The 17,969-nt window shown below is 44.9% G+C and overlaps 1 protein-coding gene across 1 annotated transcript in view; it reads right to left on the reverse strand.

The window, feature by feature from the left end:
• The window catches only part of LOC142311158 (uncharacterized), a 63,066-nt gene that overhangs the window by 12,683 nt on the left and 32,414 nt on the right, over positions 1 to 17,969 (reverse strand). The window contains exons 5-8 of the mRNA XM_075349334.1: positions 14,744 to 14,830; positions 14,417 to 14,526; positions 9,120 to 9,213; positions 5,509 to 5,594 (exon numbers count right to left, since the gene is read on the reverse strand). Of these exons, the coding sequence (XP_075205449.1) occupies positions 5,509 to 5,594; positions 9,120 to 9,213; positions 14,417 to 14,526; positions 14,744 to 14,830 (377 nt within the window). The remainder of the gene's footprint in view (positions 1 to 5,508; positions 5,595 to 9,119; positions 9,214 to 14,416; positions 14,527 to 14,743; positions 14,831 to 17,969) is intronic.

The following is a 17,969-nucleotide window of genomic DNA, read 5'->3' on the forward strand; positions in this document are numbered from 1 at the left end:
CAGCCCAAGATGTGGAAGTGGCCCTGGTGAAGTGAGCTCTTAAGCCCAAGGGAGGATACGGATACCCTGGCTCTGTATTCCAGAGTGATCCCTGCTTTGACCCATCTGGCCAGGGACCCTTTTGACGCCGCCTGGCCTCTTATGGGACCCTGAAAAAGAACGAACAAGGTGGTGGTAGCCTTCCAGAACTCTTTGGTCACCTCTAGGTATCGTAACAGGTATCTCCTAACGTCTAGGGTATGAAACTCCCTCTCCTTTTCATTCTGGAGGTTATCACAAAAAGGAAGCAAGCACTATCTCCTGGGACTGGTGAAACCTAGAAACTACCTTTGGTAAAAAGGCTGGATCAGGTGTAAAGATTACCCTATCCAAAAGTATCTCCGTAAAGGGCTGGTTTATCAAGATAAAATGCAGCTCTCCTATCCTTCTTGCTGAAGTAAGACCTACCAAAACTGCGGTCTTGAGGGTTAGTGCTCTGATTGTGCATTCTGCCAGGTGCTCAAAGGGGGGCTTGGTTAAGGCTTTCAAAACTAAATTTAGAACCCACGGGGGGGTAAACGAGGTTAGGGTATTGATACAAAATTACCCACAGCCTTTACGAAACTTACCACCCAGGGGTGATCTGCCACCTTACATAAAAAAAAGTACCCCCAACGCAGAGATGTGGACTTTGAGTGTACTCAAACTCAACCCTATTTCTCGCCCCCACTGAAGGAATTCCAGGATAGCAGGCCAAGGCACTAGTAGTACTGGTAGTAATGATCCTTTTCTTACTCCCTATTAACATGGTTATCAGGCTATCTGAAAAGCCCCTAGATCTTAAGAACTGCCGCTCAAATGCCACGCTGTCAAATGAAGGCTCTTCAGGTTGGAATGCTGGACGGGACCCTGCAATGCTAAGCCTGGGACCTCCAGAAGGACCAGTTGGTCCTCTGTTGACATTAGGCGAAGTCCGGTGAACCAAGCCCTTCTGGCCAAAAGTGGGCTATGAGAACTGCTTCCGCTCAGGCCAACCAAATTTTCCTTAGGACAACCGGGATTAGTGATTGTTGGGAAGGCGTAAACTAAACCCCCAGACCAGTTTTGGAGTAGGGCATCTATCCCGTGAGGTGAGTCCCCTGAGTTTTAAGAAAAATAAATCTCCTGGTTTTCCTGTTTGACCGATCGGCAAACAGATCTATAACTGGCCTACCCCACCTGAGAGCGATCTTGTCGAATATTTCTGGATCTAGCGACCAATCATCCTGACTCAGCTGGTGACGGCTGAAGAAGTCTGCTCTCGTTTTCTCTGCCTCTCAGAAAATTTGCAGACAATGACAAAGTGTGATTTGGCCAAGACTAGTATCTCCTCTGTCACTGCCATGAGGTTCCTGGACCTCATGTCCCCTGTTTACGTAGGTTACCACTGTTATATTGTCCGATAGGACCTTTATATTGTGCCCTGACAAGTCCTGCAAGGCTCCCTCGAGTGCCATTTTTATATCTGACAGCTCCCTCAGGTTTGATGATTCCTTTTTTAATTCCTTTGACCATTCGACCTGAAGGACTTTCTTTCCGGTATGAGCCCCCCCACCCCCAGAGGCTTGCGTTCGTCGTTATGATTTCTTTATCTCCCATAGTACGCCCCTACAGAGGTTGTCTCTCTTCAACCACCAACATAGCGAGTCCCTGGTGGACTGGGAGATGGAAATCTTTCTGTCCAGCCTTTCGCTGACGTCCATTTCCCTTAAGATTGGAGCCTTTGAACATGTCTTCTGGCCGAGATAACTGCAGGAATACAGGAAGTTAGGGATCCGAGAGCAGACATCGCTCTCCTGAGAGGGGTAACCGGCTCGACTATTAGGTTCCTTATTGATTCTTCTAGTCTTCCTATTGTTTCTTCTGAAAGGAGTGACCTTTGGCATCTGAAATCCAGGAGAATGCCTAGCAAGATTTGTATCTGTTTGGTGATGACTTTTGGATTTTCTTTTTATATTTATAATCCAGCCGAGCTCTGCTAAAATATCCAAGACCTGACCTATTGCCTCCATGCAGCTTGATGGTGATCTCCCTACCACTAAGAAGTTGTCCAGGTAGGGTATGAAAAGGATATCCTTCTCCCTGATGTGTGCTGACATTCCTGCCACCAGCTTTGTAAACACTCTGGGAGCCATTGAGAGACTGAAAGGTAGGGCTCGAAACTGCAGATGGGTAAGCTGACCCTGAATATATACTGCTACCCTGAGAAACCTCTGATGTCCCTGAAAAATAGGCACATTATAATATGCATCCTTGAGGTCTATAGTTGCCATGAAACAATCTGGTTCCAGAAGCCTTACTGCCATGGCAACTGTCTTCATCTTGAAATGCTTCTGTATTATAAATTGGTTTAAACCCTTTAAAATTTATGATGGTTCTGAAGGATGCACCTGGCTTTTTATTTTTACTGAGAAGAGTGGGTTGTAAAACCTTTCCCTTCTCCTTGTGGAACCGGGGTGAGCACGCCTTTCCGTAACAAGGACCTCACTTCGTCCTCTAAGGCCTTCTGCCCCCCCCTCTCAAGCTCTGGGTATTTGTGATCATGAACCTGTCTGGGGGAAGGACAGTAAACTCTAGCTTCAACCCTTCAGCTAAAGTGCCCAGAATACAATGGCTCGCCGAAATCTTCTCCCATGCAGGAAGGAACCTCAACAGCATCCCACCTACCTGGGTCCTAGCGTCATTGTCTTCTGGGTTTTCTGAAGGCCCTGGAAAAACACCCTCCCTTCTGGATTCCTTTTTCCTGGGTCCTTCCTTCCAGTTCTGACTTCCCCTTTTCAGGTCCCTAGGCTGCCTATTTCTCCTGCCAGGATTGAATGGTCTTCTAAAATCTGGGAGGTTAGCCTTTGTGAATCCCTTCTTGGAATAGGATGCCTTCTCCAGTATTTCATCCAGGTCCTTTCCAAAGAGGAGTTCTCCTTCACACGGTACCCCAGAGCCTCGACTTGGATTGGAAGTCTCCCCTCCAGTTCTTCAACCATAAGGTTCTCCTGGCAGAATTTGAGAGGGAACAAGTCCATGCAGTGAGCCTTACAGCATCCGCCGATACATCTGCCAGAAAATCAGTCACTTTCCCAACAATTGGCAGACTAGAGAGCAGCTAGTCTTTTGGGCAATTGTCCTTTACCTGTGTCTCCAGCTGACCAAGCCACAAACTCAGCGACCTAGCAGTGCACATAGGTACGATGATTGGCTTGAAAGCCACTGCTTCCGATTCCCAGGCTCTTTTCAGGAAACTGTCTTCTTTTTTTGTCTAAGGGGTGCTTCAGCAATCCCGCGATATCAAATGGGAGGGCCAAAATTCTGAATACCTTGGACTTGTCGGCATCTATTTTTGTGATTTTGTCCCATACTTCTGACTCTTCTGAATCAAATGGATATTTTCTTTTAATTTCTTTGGGAATAAAGGCCTTTTTATCCGGTATCTTGCATTTCCACTTGATTAAAGCCATGATGTTTTTGTGTACGCGACTCCGGCCCCCCAAATATGTCCTGAATGGATCTGGGCTCTCTGATGTCCTCAATCTTCATAGTAGACCTCACCGCCTTTACTAGTCTTCCAATATCCTTTATTGGGAAGAACGGCTGCCCTCCCTCAATGTCGGAGGATGATGAGGAATGATCTGAGCAAAATGTATCGATCTCCCCATCTTCTCCGTCATCATCTGGGCTAGAGACTCCTGTGGCCATCTGTCTCCCTGAAGATGTGCCCGGCATAACCTCCCTCAGGGATCTCTGCACCTCATCCTTAATTAGGGATTTCAAATTCTCCAATAGGGATGGGTACTCCTCCGATAGTGTCTTGTATATGCAAGTCTGACACAGCTTTTTATTAGAAGTAGTGACCAGCTTAGTCCTGCAAAGGGCCCATTCTCTAGGTTTTGTCTTGGGCAGTGATTTCCTAGGCTTGTCCTAGATAAAACAGAATAGAAGAGACATTACAGACAATCAGTCACAAGTGCATCAGGGAACCCCCCCCCCCCCCACCCACCAGGGAGCCAGAATACTAGGGCTGGAGGTGCAGTCTTTGCTTCCACAGTCTCTACAGGCCGCTCCATGTTGGCAAAGCGCCATTCCTCCTGCAGCAATTTTGAGGCAGTTTCCCACTGCCGTGACGTCACCGCAAGAACTCCACTTCCGGTCCGGGTTACTGGGCGCTTGCAGACAGCACCGGATCGCTAATTGGATGCTTCCTGGGAGACACTGATGCCAAACCAGGCCATGCTCCTCTTTCTGGGTACTGCCAGGGGTCTGCGCAGGGAATGCACTGACGTCAAACCAGGCTGTGCTCCCACCCCTCCCAGGAGATGACTATATGGTTAGTCTTCTTTCTTCTCCTGGCAGCGCCAGGTGCTGTATGCTCACCCCTCCCCCCCCTCCCACCCCCCCTCACCAAGGACAGGAAACCAATGAAGCATATAGAGGCTCCACCGTTTAAAAGCTGTAGGTCTCCTGTCCTTCGGGGTGGGTGGACTCTCTCTCCTGAGTACTGTCGTGGAGAATGTAAAATACTGTATTGTTGCATCTCCATTACCTGACAGACCACATTGCTGAATTTGGCATGAAACTTGGCTGATTCAATAACTGCAGAGTTCAAAACCTCCTACATCAAAATCAACACAAACACTATGTGGCAGGAAGTTTACGGCATAGGTTTCCACGGCCAAGTAGCTGCATGGAAGCCTTACATCACCATCACAATGCCAAGTGTTGGATGCTAATGGTAATGTTTTGATAGTGGAGGAATAACACGATGGGGTTGTTTTTCAGGGGTTTACTCAGACTTTTAGTTTCACTGAAGGGAAACCTCAATGCTTCAGGAGAAATGTATACTTACACAGGGTTATTTGGTTATTTTCTGTTCCATCATAACTGTGCCCCAGTGCATACAGCTAGGGCCAGAAGTGCAAAATTGGGCATGTTTGGAGTTGGAGAACCTTATTGGTGGTATAAAGCTCTGACCTCAACCCCACTGAGCCAGGCGTCTCAACATCCGTGTCTGACATCACAAATGCTCTTCTGGATGAATCTAATGTAATATGCAGATATCCCAATAGTTTTGTACATATTGACCCAGATTCATCAAAGCAATTTTGCCAGAATAGTAGCATAATTTGCTTTGAAAAGTTGCAAAACTTTTGCGCAACTACCAGCTGCCCCTCAAAATTTCAAGTTTTGTTGTTTTCATGCCAGTTTCTCTATCTCTGCCAAAATGAGCGGAGCTGGGCAGGATGGGGCGTGACGCCACAGGTTGTCTAATTCATGAGGAGCAGCATTCCTTACAACAGAAATATTATGCCAGCCATAGACGTGGTAGACAGGGGCCTATTAATGAATCAGAATTGGCTAACGCTAACAATCCCCCATTTGAAGACCGGTATCAAAATTGCCGAGTCATAGTGTATATGTTTCCATTACTTCTATCTTGAAACTAATGAAGTTCAGCTTAACACAGCCACCTCAAACTGCAGTGAACCTCTTACTTCCTACCTCATCGTCCTCTGTTTCAGAGTCATCACTTTCATCATCTTCAAGATATCTCGGAGGTGGCTTTTGCATTTTGTTTTTCAATCCATCTGTACAACAAAAAACGAGTTTGTTTTTTTTTAAATTCTCTTATACATTTTCTAATTGTTTTATTTGTAGATTTTTGTGCATTCTTTAAAGTGAACCTGACATCTGATACATGCTGCTCATGGATTGGGCATCAGGTATCACATACTGGCTGTATTCACGCAGCCAGTGAACAAACTGCACTGGAGACGAGTCGAAGAGGTGGGTCCCCGGTGGCTTCTCCCTGCCCACAGCCCTGGACTGACCGGTCTCTCCTTATACACACACACACACACACACACACACACACACACACACGTAGACAGAGACCAGTCAATCCAGGGTAGAGAGAAGCCTCATGGGACCTGCCTGTCCAACTAGTCTCTAGGGGCTTTTACTCTAAAATGCCGCAGTGTTTCAGAGTCAAATATACCTGGCTTAGCGGATACATGCAGTGTCTGATACATGCTGCCCGTGGATCAGGCAGCATGTATCACCTGACAGGTTTTCTTTAAATGTGTGTCCTATGAATACATTATACATGGTTTTACATAGACATACATTTTTGTTTATTTTATTAATTTTCACGGGTAATGGGATTTTTCAAATATATGCAATACAGTTTAAAAGTATTCTCAATATCAGCTGGTTGTTAATATTGTCACTCTTATTAAAAAGGGTTCCTGTCATTTCACCGAAAACCAGAGTAAGAATAGTCTTGCTGTATTCATTCACACCAAAATGTAAAAATGCTATTAGTGTACTTATCAATCTGAGTTGTACTGGAAGTGCCCAATTCTTGGGAACTTGCCAGCCACTCTTTGAGTGAGTGTTTGATCATCATCAGCACTATAGGTCCTGGAGCTACCTTTGGCCTAGGCCATACGGCAAGAAAATCGGTGCGAGTGGAGTGCGATAAAACATCGCATTCCACTCGGACCAATATTAGCCTGTGTGTCAGCACACATCAGTGATTATTTTCTCAGCCCTAATCGGACCGAGAAAACAATCGCAGCATGCTGCGACTGTAATGCGAGACGCTTTTCTCTCGCACCCATTCAAGTGAATGGGACGAGAGAAAAATCGCACTGCACTCGCGGTACACCGGTATACCGCGTGTGCAGAGCGAAAATCGCAATAGCGGGCAACGTAGGAGAGAGGGAGACAAATCCCTCCCTCCCCTCCTCAGTGTCGGCCCGCCCCTCGCAGCTGAGGTCCACTCACACAGTCGGACCTCAGACGCAGGGATACTAGCATGACACTCTGCTCCTGCTGTGCTGCCAGCGTGAGCCGTGTCATGCGAGCATCGCACTAGTGCGCCATGTGGCCCCGGCCTTTCCCCGACTTCCCAACATATACTGCATCATGAGAGCACCAACCCTTACTGAAAACTCATGTACTAAGGGTTCGAATAACGGGACTGAGAAACTAAGTGTGTGGTTAACACTGTAATAAAAAAAAAATGTAACAAATATTTCTATAGGCTATTCATGATAACAAAAATAGAGGAATTACATTATGAATCATTCACAGGCAGTAATTTTAGCTCCTTTTCTTTTCCCTTCAATATCGGGAACAAGAGTGGAGGGAAACTAAGGGTTTCAACTGAGAGGGTCGGAGTCAAAATCAGGGAAATTGAGGAGTCGGAGGTTTGGCTTACCGACTCCACAGTCCTGCAAGCGGATGACTGGAGGTGTACGCTTATTTCCCCACAGTATGGGATTGTGGTGGAGGAGTACTCAGATTAGTGGTGGAGGACACCAACCAGGTTGTACTGGAGGATGTGAAAATGGTCAAAAAATGAGACATGACTAAGTGGTTTTAACCTACTGGAGTCAATATCAGTGGATGCCACAATTGGGAGTCCCGGAGGAAATTGTAAGTGGTTATGTATTTAGGCCTCTTTCACATTTCACTATTTTGATCTATATTTCATCAGTATCTGTATGCCAAAACCAGAAGTGTCTCCAAAACATAGAACAGGTGTCAGTGTTTCAATTATAGCTCTTCTCTGTAAGCTCTACTCCTGGTTTTGGCATCCAAACACTGATGAGACACTGACAAAACACTGATGTGTGAAAAACGCCTAAGGAATAGGAATAGAAGACAGGAGTTATAGGACCAGATTTATGTAAGACGTCATTGAGTGCTGTTTGTCTTTTGTAGCATAGATATCCTTCTGGAATAGATTGTGGGGGCCATTTGCAGGACCCTTAAATATCTAGAACAGCAGGAAACGTTAGCCATGCACTCCGTAATTTATTAAGTGACTTTTCACTGCTATGGCAAGGCCATACTTGTGGATGCGCCACTGTGCGGGCTTCCAAAGGTTTTGTGGTGGGTGAATCACTTTGCATTGGGAGCACAGATTTTGCGGTGTTAATTTTTCTTTTTGGGGGGAGGTGTGGGGAGGGGGGGTCATATTGCTTTTCCAGTAGCTATTTTATTACCAGTAATGGGGAGAACACTCATCAATATGCACTGACTGGTGACGAACCCGAGTGGGGGGTGTTTTTTTTGCAGGGTGAGTTGAAGTTTATATTGCTACTATTTTAAAAAGGTTATCTAATAATTTTTATCACTTTTTTGTGGAGGCTTCGGTCTAAATTCCTGAATATAATTGAGAATCATGCTCGATAGTGAGACAGATTGTCACTTTAGACTCCGCAAGGCTTTTGTTCGGACAGTGTCCCCTCTTTATAGGAATGCACAAAAACAACTAAAAAGACTGATATTACCGATATCCCGTATATGTAATAATCTCACTGGGTAGGATATTAATAAAACTTAACCTTTGACAATAACATTTTTTGACTAGGTGTCAACTCACACTTCGTGCCTAATGACGATTTCCTGAAAAACAAACGGATACCACCAAAACAAACAAAACAAAAACCCAACATCTCCATATACTAATTTTTGACAAAACTATCTTAAGAATAAAGGTCCCAATGTGTTTCATTGCTGTGATTGCAATTCATCAGGAGACATAGAGAATCTATACTTAGTACCCCTAAAACCATAAGAGTGGGTCTCCCATTTATCAACAGAAGAGAGGCACGTACACTATTTTTGAAGATTAATAGTAACAACTAATAAGTGATTCTGTTATCTTTGCCATTTGTGATCTGGAGCTACCGTAGTGGCCACATAATAGTGAGGAGCGTTATGAGATGGACTCATTTAGTGTCCCCACTGCCACTTTTGCTCAGTATGTAATACACTTGCATACTGATCTATGAAAAACAACCAATTTATATATTGCCATCACTTTGGGTAGTGACACTTGAGTGCTGGGCTAGTGGCAATAAGACGTCACACTATTTAATATGGTGTTGGTGGCAATATGGTGTATGCAATAGAATAATGCCAGGCACCATAAAGTTTAAATAGGTGCCCCATATACTGAGCGCCCCTTTAGTCGGTGGTGTTGATAAATTGGAGAGACCCACTCTTATTGTATAGAGTCTATATGTACATGAAATGCCATGAAGGGGTTCTACCAGCATGGATTCCCATTTATTACCAGTTCTCTTAAAACGCCTCACCTGATCTATCACCTATAGGAATTTCATCCTCCTCTTCTTTAAACTGTAGGTCGCCTTCACCACCATCAATTACCACAATATTCAGACTGGCATCCTAAATTCAATACAAAACAACGCAATCAGCACAATAAGGAAGGGAAGTATCCACATATAAAAAAGGGACACTAAACGTAAAAAGGCAAGGAAAAGAACTACTTTTTTCTTCATTAAAAGCATACAAAAGAGCTGAGTATGAAGAACCCACAATTAATAAAAGCTAAAGCCTTATTGAAAAGTAGAAAAAAAAATATAAAAAATGTTTATGGTCAATCTGAAATTCTGATGTGATATCACCCCCAGACGATACGTGCATCTCTCCTGGCACATCAGAAGGAGGTAATGTCAAGGGAGAAATTTGGGTAAGACTGCTAATTGAGTCTTTGTTTAAACTATCCAGACTCCGGTGCCGAATTAGCTGTATATCAGAGCTGATGTTAATGTATCAGACCATGATTACACAAGACATGTTCTCGCTTTGAGCCAGCGTCTCCAACTGAAACTCGTGTATTCAATAGATTTATTATACAGAATGCATCATTGACCTTGGAACTAGAACACAGAATCTAGGGAGTGTTCTACTCCCCAATTTCTCCCAGCATGTTATGAAATACATCTCTGTTCGTTATACATTCTGTGTGAAGCTACTGATAAAACTTTTGCTCATCATTATTAAGACTTTTTCATTGTTTGTACATTTGTTTACTTATCCTTGGTAACCCCTTCATGACTATACAGCTTAGAATTATATTATAAGTTTGTGCAATTGCTACATAGACACACAGAAAATTATGCTACTACATCTATATTTTGATTATTTACATACACAGATATTCTTATTACATTTGAATAAACAATTTATAGCTTAGGCCACCTCCACAGTAAGGGTTACCCTATTCAGAGCGCACTTATTTTACTTTTATTAGTTTACTGGCTGTATGGAATTTCTTGGGCTTGCAATGTTTGTATGGCACATCAATGTAGATATACATAGTGTCAGTTATGTTGATGAAACATGCATTTCTGTGGTCTAGGTTTTACATGTGATGGCATTTCAGATTAACACCGTTTATTGTGTCAATTTAGGGATATTTCCATTGGTTCACATTCATTTATTTATCAGCCTAACATTCTAATGTTATCTATTTTATATTCGGTGATTTCTGTACTCACCTCCTGCCATTTTTGGGTGTTGTGGTATCACCTCTGTTGGCCTCCCACTTTTTAGAGGTTTTTCTATTTTCAATAAAGCTTTACCTTTTAATAATCTGGGGGTTTGGGGCACATTTCATTTGTAGGCGTTTATCCATTTCATGGCTGAACCATTTAAGTATCTTCTTTCCTGGCATTTAATGGCTAACTAAATCGGCTGTCAAGTGTCTAACAGCTGCTGGCGGATCGCAGATCTACCCGCAGCTGGTAACCAGTTAAATGCTGCTCTCAATCACTGACAGCGGCATTGAACAAGCGATGACAGGAAGCAGGTCACTGATCGTGCCCATATCATGAGATTGCAGCGTACTGATGGGTTGTCAGGATAGCCGGGGGTCAGCTGATGACCCGTGTGTCATCACAAAACAGTGGTCAGACTAATCTTTTTTGTTATATTTTAAAACGCAGTATGTCCGCCCCAAAACTGAAATTGAACCATTTAGATCTCCACATAGGTGACAGAGCCCCTATAAATATGATAAATCAGTTTGATTACATATGTAAGGGAGGTGGCTTAGGTGCACACTTGGCGTGGACATGTGCCAAGTGCACCAATTCCACCCATACCCTTATAGTGATGGCCACTCCAAGCACTGGCATTCACTGCATACAGGATCATAGTGGTCATCCCCCTCTGCTGTATTTAGTGGCAACTGCCTGCACCAACGATCACAAATCAATGGCAGCCGATGCTAACAGGAGAGGTATGTCCATGTTCGCGCACTCTCATCCCTCTCCTGTGTAGTGGCTGGTCGGTGCACACTGCCGAAGGCGGCCACACAGCGGAGGGGATAAGAACACAGCCCCTGCACACATTGACACTGGAAAGGACAAGCACATGCATATACAGTGTGTCCAGGGCTCGCTATTTATGTTCAATCTATTTTTAGTAAACATATATTATACATATACAGCATGTGAAACTGAATGACTGACATGTCAAACTTTTTATAAATTGCATAGTAAAGAAATCAGGTTTTCTCAATCTGTCACAATTTGACCGAATAATGAACACTTTTCATCTATAAACCTCAAAAAAACATCTTCAAACTGGATTCCGACGAGAACCCAGGAAAAGGGGAGGAGAAGAGAAGAGAGAGAGAGAAGAAAAAGGAAAGAAAGGTGGGAGGAGGGAGGAAAATTAGAAGGGGAAGTGTGGGGGAGGTAGGTAGCAGTGTGAGTAAGCTGGGAAGACGAAGGCAGACACACAAGGGAAAGGGGTGGGTAATTCGATTTGATTAGGGTGGGGGAGGGGCACTCTGTCGTCTGAGAATCAGGTGATCCTACATTCTTGTCCGGTTCATCCCTGACCATGCTTTACTCCACCAATTTAATAAGATGTTATGGCTCCATCAAAACAGTTTAACAAAATCTGAAGAATCTTTAAAAAGGATCCATTCTCCCCAGGTCCTGCAAAATTTGTCTCTAGTACCCGCAATGTCGGCAGAGAGCTCCTCCATCCTATATATGTTTGCCATTTCAGAGTACCACTCCGAGATAGGAGGGATTGTGGAGGACTTCCAGTACCTAGGTATGACAGAGCGCGCCGCCGCCAGGCAGAAGCGGAGTATGTCTCTCTTATGATAAGCGATTAAGTGTGGTAACATAGAGAGGAGGACTATCTTGGGACAGTTATCCACGGCTTTCCCAGTTATAAGCTGATAGTTAGCAAGGACTTTTCCCCAAAACTGTTTTATTCCATCACACTCCCACCAGATATGTCATTGTACCGACGTCTTGCCCACATCTCCAGCACATCGCAGACACCGAAGGGAATATAATATGTAGTTTAGATGGAAACTGGTACCAACGTGTCAAAATCTTAAAATTGTTCTCCCCTGCAGAGCACGGGACTGACAATTTATGAGTAAATAAGAAACATTTCTTCCACTCATCGGCAGAGAAGTGTTGCTTCAGCTCCTTTTCCCAAGCCAATTGGTAGCCTCGTTTGCCTGAGACCCCAACTCTGATAAGAATACCGTACAGAAGGGAGACTGTGTTCAGGCGGGATGTTTTTAGTAAACAGTTCCTCAAAGGCACTACAAGTGCCCCGGACTCGACCGACTGTTCTCCCCGGAGAGACAAATGCCCGTAGTTGGAGGAACTCCAACCATTGTGAACTTCTAGACGGGAGTTGTGTCCGAAAGGTTTGGAATGAGGGTAATTTACCATCAATCAGTATATGTCCCAAGCGGATGTCTTCCTCCGCCCTCCAGCCGAAGTAGTTTCTCTGTTTATATCCAGGGCGAAATGATGGAGTATAGAATAAGGAAGCAAGGGGACTAACTAGTTGTGGAGGGGACATTTTTTTGGATACTATGTGACTAACTTTGAGCGTTTCTTTGGTAAAATCTGAAAGCATCCCTACGTTAGGAAGATCTGAAGGAGGTATCCAAGGCAGATGTTTGAGAGGGATCTCCAGTCCTTCTTGCTCTACCTGTATCCATTGCTTAGAGTCGCTGTTGAAATGCCAGTCTAATATATGGGTCAAGGCTGCAGCCTGCATGTAGACTCTGAAGTTAGGAAGGCCCGCTCCTCCACACTCCCTTGGAAGAGTAAGAGTGCGTAAGTTGATTCTTGGTTTAATTTTACCCCATATGAAATCGGATAATAGCAGATTGAAGGGTACGAAAAAAACTACTGGGAGGAGAAATGGGGATGGTTTGAAAGTAGTACAAAAAGCGTGGCAGGATATCCATTTTAAGGACATTCATCCTGCCCATCCAAGACAATTTCAGTCCCCCGTAAGACTTTAAGTTCTTGATTGTACCTTCTAGTAGTGGTAAGTGATTAAGTGTATATAGTTTGGAGAGGTCCGCTGGGATTGAAATACCCAAATATTTAATGGCCGAGGGTCTCCATTTGAATGGGAAGTTAGACATTGCCCGGGAAACTTCAGTTTGGGTCAAAGAGATATTTAAGGCTTCTGATTTTGATAGATTAACTTTAAAGTTACTAAGGAGGCCGAATCGTTCGAATTCCATCATTTAGACGGGATCGATATATGAGGTTGTGAGATGTATAACAGGAGATCATCTGCATATAATGCGATTTTATGATGGGTATCCCCGATCTTGAGTCCCTTGATGTTACTATTCCCCCTGAGAGCGTTAGCTAAGTGTTCCATGATGACTACATACAAAAGCGGGGATAAGGGGCAGCCTTGTCTGGTCCTGTTTCGTATAGCAAAGGAGGAGGATAAAGCCCCATTAATTCTGACCTTAGCGGTTGGGTTATCATATAAAGCGCCAATTTTCTGTAGAAATCGGGGTCCCAGTCCCAACTGACCCAATGCTGCCCTCAGAAATCCCCAATGGACTCTGTCAAAGGCTTTCTCAGCATCGATGGCTAGGAGACCAGGGCTCACTATTTAGATCACACAAAGCTCCACAACTGCCAAATACCGTAAGGCGAGGGGCGCAGTATTGTAATTGAGAGTACAAAATGGTGCACTGAGCCCTTGGTCATACAAAGGGTGCACCAAAGCCTTCGTATTTACAAATCTAATAAAATTGCTTTTTTTGCTTTGCACAATTTATATTGTCGATTTCAGCCTCCTGCCTGCACTGCAGAGCTGTTCTGGTTCTGTTGTGGCCAAGCAACTTTTGCTCCCTCACAGCGCTCAGCGAACACAAACAGGAGAGGCAAGTGCTGTCAGCGCTTCCTAAACTACATACACTGCGCTTCTTCAGCAATGTGTATACACTGTTCAGGAAGGCAGAGATGGTAAGAAACAATTTCTGCCTTTTCAATCAGCCCTTCAGCTGTGACAGAGCAGATTCCCAGCTCCCGCAGCCACAAACTCTGTGCAGTTATTGATTCTCATCCTACAACATCTCTGCAGAGAAATATGCAGACCGGCCTGACGTTTTAAAATGTTGGCTGACCATTTTCTTTTCAAATGTTGACTGGCTCATTCACACATTCTATTGAAACAATTTATTTTTTCAGTGAAGTTTTGGACACTTTTCGAGAAGCGTTAAGTTAATAGGAGACCACGCTGCTTTGTCTTTTTCCTGCTTTACTTAACCAATAAAATCGTTATGTACCATTGTCTCAAAGGAATCCACTTGGCCTCTGTCCGGGAGATTAGCAATTTTATCGGCTGCATCCACTGGTCTTTTATTGCTTTGGTGCACACGATTAAAAGTCAAGTTACCTAAATAGAAAAATCGCAAGAGAAGCTTAATGAGTACTACAGAAACTATAACAAGATGGATCAGGTACCTAGAAGTGTCGAGGTCATGCTCTCATGCCCTCCTCGCCATTTTAGGTTCCACTATGTTATTAGGGCTGGTGATCCTTTACTGCAACAAATAGGATTGTTGTAGGCTGCTTCATAAGGAATCTCATTAACATAGTAAAGCAGTATTTACCTGAACTGACGCTTGGAGCAATATTCCCCTCTTCTTCACACTGAATTTCATGGTCATGTTCTTGTGGATATTTTTGATTGGACGGATCTGTACAAAATATGGAAACATAGCCAAGTAAAGGGGTTGTCCAGATTAATAAAAACAAACAAAGTTACTTAATTGCTTCCTGTGAATTTCATGTCTTTTCTAGTCCTAAAGGAACATGCCCCTTTGTAATAGGATATTAATACGGCATCCTGCCTTACCTCCAGGATTGTGATCCCTGGGCTCCTGTTTTCTCACTCCCAGCTACACACAGGCACACAAATGGTAAACCGAGCACTGCCACTGTGAGCCTATGTGCAGATGTCAATAGCAACTGTGGAATGTAAGGAGCTTGACAGATGGAGAGTTCTCCATCTGTCACCTCATCAGCTGTCTACAAGGCATCACAGAGTGGCGATACGTTACTATGACAACTGAATTCCTAAAAATGGCGCCTTGATGTGCCAAAGACCAAAGTCTGTTAGGTACTTCTGGATGGAGGCTCTGGTAGGTCGTCTGTTAATACATGGCCTGTTTCACACATTTGTATTTTGCAATCAGAGTACAGATGGCGACGCATGGACTGGTACCAGGTCTCCTTACCCGAACTGAACAGTGTCATATATGCATATCAGGGTGTCAAGTTCAAATTCAGAAACCCATGGCCGAATCACGCATCACGGTCCAAAACGTAGATGTTTAAAACGGACCCAACACTGACAGGCTTAGGTAATGGAGATATCAAAGACTGCATGTGAATAATAAATATTGTTACAACAATGAATTACAAAATGTGAAAAAACTCAAATCTGTGTGTTTTGCCCATCCCTCCCACCTAATAAATGGAATTAGAAGGACAAAGTCTTAAGCATCCTAAAGTGGCACCAGTAAAGATTACAACTGTTGCCTTAAATATTGAGACATTGCACAGGTCTATTTATTTAAAGGGAACCAAACATCAGGATTTTCGTGTATAAGCTGCAGCCAGTGCAGTACTGGCACTATCATGCACAGTGTGTACATACCATTAGTGGGCAGCTCGGATGTTTAGGCAGCGAAATCCAACTTTATAAAATTCGTGCACTTTTTGATTGACGTGTGCACCTCTGCTGCTAATGTCCGGGCGTGTTATGCAGGAGTTCCCCGCCCCCCCCACCAAGCCTGTTCCTCCCTCTCTCCTGATGTCCGGGCGTGTTATGCACGTGTATCCCCGCCCCCGCTGCCTGTTCCTCCCTCTCTCTGGTTGTATTTAAATTTCCCTCTTCAGTGACATGACGTCGGAGTTGGCGCCTGCGCATAGCGCTCATCTCCGGCGCCATGTTACTGAAGCCCGCTGTACCGTGCAGCCGGGTGCACGAGAGGGCGGCGCATGCGCCCTCGCTTCTTCAGATCCCGTTGGGAGCGCGCGCGGTTACAACAGGACTGGAGATCAGCTGACAGGAGGACGCAATTGCTACACTACCAGCACAGCAGCTGCCTAGGACACCGGGGCTCAGGTGAGGTGAGTCCACAATGCTGTGTGTGCGCCCCTACGTTGACCTGAGCTCACCTTCTGAATGCCAGGTCACCGCAGGAAAGCACTCACAACTGTGTGTCTGTGCTATGTGTGTGCAGTGTGTGTGTCTGTGCTATGTGTGTGATTCTGTGCAGTGTGTGTGGTGTGTGTGTGCGCAGTGTGGAGTGTGTGCGCACGCTGTGTGTGGTGTGTGTGCGCTGTGTGTGGTGTGTGTGCGCACGCTGTGTGTAGTGTGTGTGTGCGCACGCTGTATGTGCGCGCACGCTGTGTGTGCACGCGCTGTGTGTGTGCGCACGCTGTATGTGGTGTGCGCACGCTGTATGTGGTGTGTGTGAGCGCGCACGCTGTGTGTGGTGTGTGTGAGCGCGCACGCTGTGTGTGGTGTGTGTGCGCACGCTGTGTGTGGTGTGTATGCGCACGCTGTGTGTGGTGTGTATGCGCACGCTGTGTGTGGTGTGTGTGCGCACGCTGTGTGTGGTGTGTGGTGTGTGTGTGTGTGTGTGTGTGTGTGTGTGCGCGCACGCTATGTGCGTGGTGTGTGTGTGCACGCTGTGTGTGTGGTGTGTGTGTGCATACGCTGTGTGTGTGTGTGCGCGCACGCGCTGTGTGTGGTGTGTGTGTGTGCACATGGTGTGTGTGTGTGTACATGGTGTGTGTGTGTGTGTGTGTGTGTGTGTGTGTGTGTGTGTGTGTGTGTGTGTACATGGTGTGTGTGTGTGTACATGGTGTGTGTGTGTACATGGTGTGTGTGTGTGTGTGTGTGTGTACATGGTGTGTGTGTGTGTGTACATGTGTGTGTGTGTGTGTACATGTGTGTGTGTGTGTGTACATGTGTGTGTGTGTGTGTGTGTGTCCTGAATCCAGGCCTGACATTACTGGAGTTTCCTCCAGTAGCCAGTCCGACACTGCACTGAAGTGTGTAGGTTTTTTTTTTTTTTCCTTCAGATGAAATTTGATCCGGATTGGACGGCGCGGGACCCTTGACCCAGGATTACAGCGGAGGGGGGTTCTTTATTTCAATAAAGATGGAGTCACTAATTGTGTTGTGTTTTATTTCTAATAAAAATATTTTTCTGTGTATTGTGTTTTTTTTTATGTTTACTAGAAATTCATGGTGGCCATGTCTAATATTGGCGTGACACCATGAATTTCGGGCTTAGGGCCAGTTGATAATACACACCTAGCCCTAACCCCATTATTACCCAGTGAGCCACCCGGCATCAGGGCAGCTGGAAGAGTTGGATACAGTGCCAGAAGATGGCGCTTCTATGAAAGCGCCATTATCTCGGGTGGCTGCGGACTGCAATTCGCATCTGGGGTGCCCAGAAAGCTTGGGCACTCTGCATTGCAGATTCCAATCCCCAGCTGCCTAGTTGTACCTGGCTGGACTCAAAAATTGGGCGAAGCCTATGTCATTTTTTTTTTTTTTCTTTTTAATTATGTCATGAAATTCAAAAAATCCTGCATACAGTCCTAGATGGAGGATGCTGAGCCTTGTAGTTTGACAGCTGCTGTCTGCTCTCCTGCATCCACTAGTGGATGGAGTATGCTGAGCCTTGTAGTTCTGCTCCCCCTGCCTCTCCCTCCAGCATACAGTCCTCCATATAGTAATGTGCCCCATATAGTCGTCCGTATAATCTAATGCACCTCATAGTCCTACATATATTATAAAGCGCACCATAATAC

This window comes from Anomaloglossus baeobatrachus, chromosome 5 (assembly GCF_048569485.1).
Source record: "Anomaloglossus baeobatrachus isolate aAnoBae1 chromosome 5, aAnoBae1.hap1, whole genome shotgun sequence".
In the NCBI taxonomy this organism is placed as follows: Eukaryota; Metazoa; Chordata; class Amphibia; order Anura; family Aromobatidae; genus Anomaloglossus; species Anomaloglossus baeobatrachus.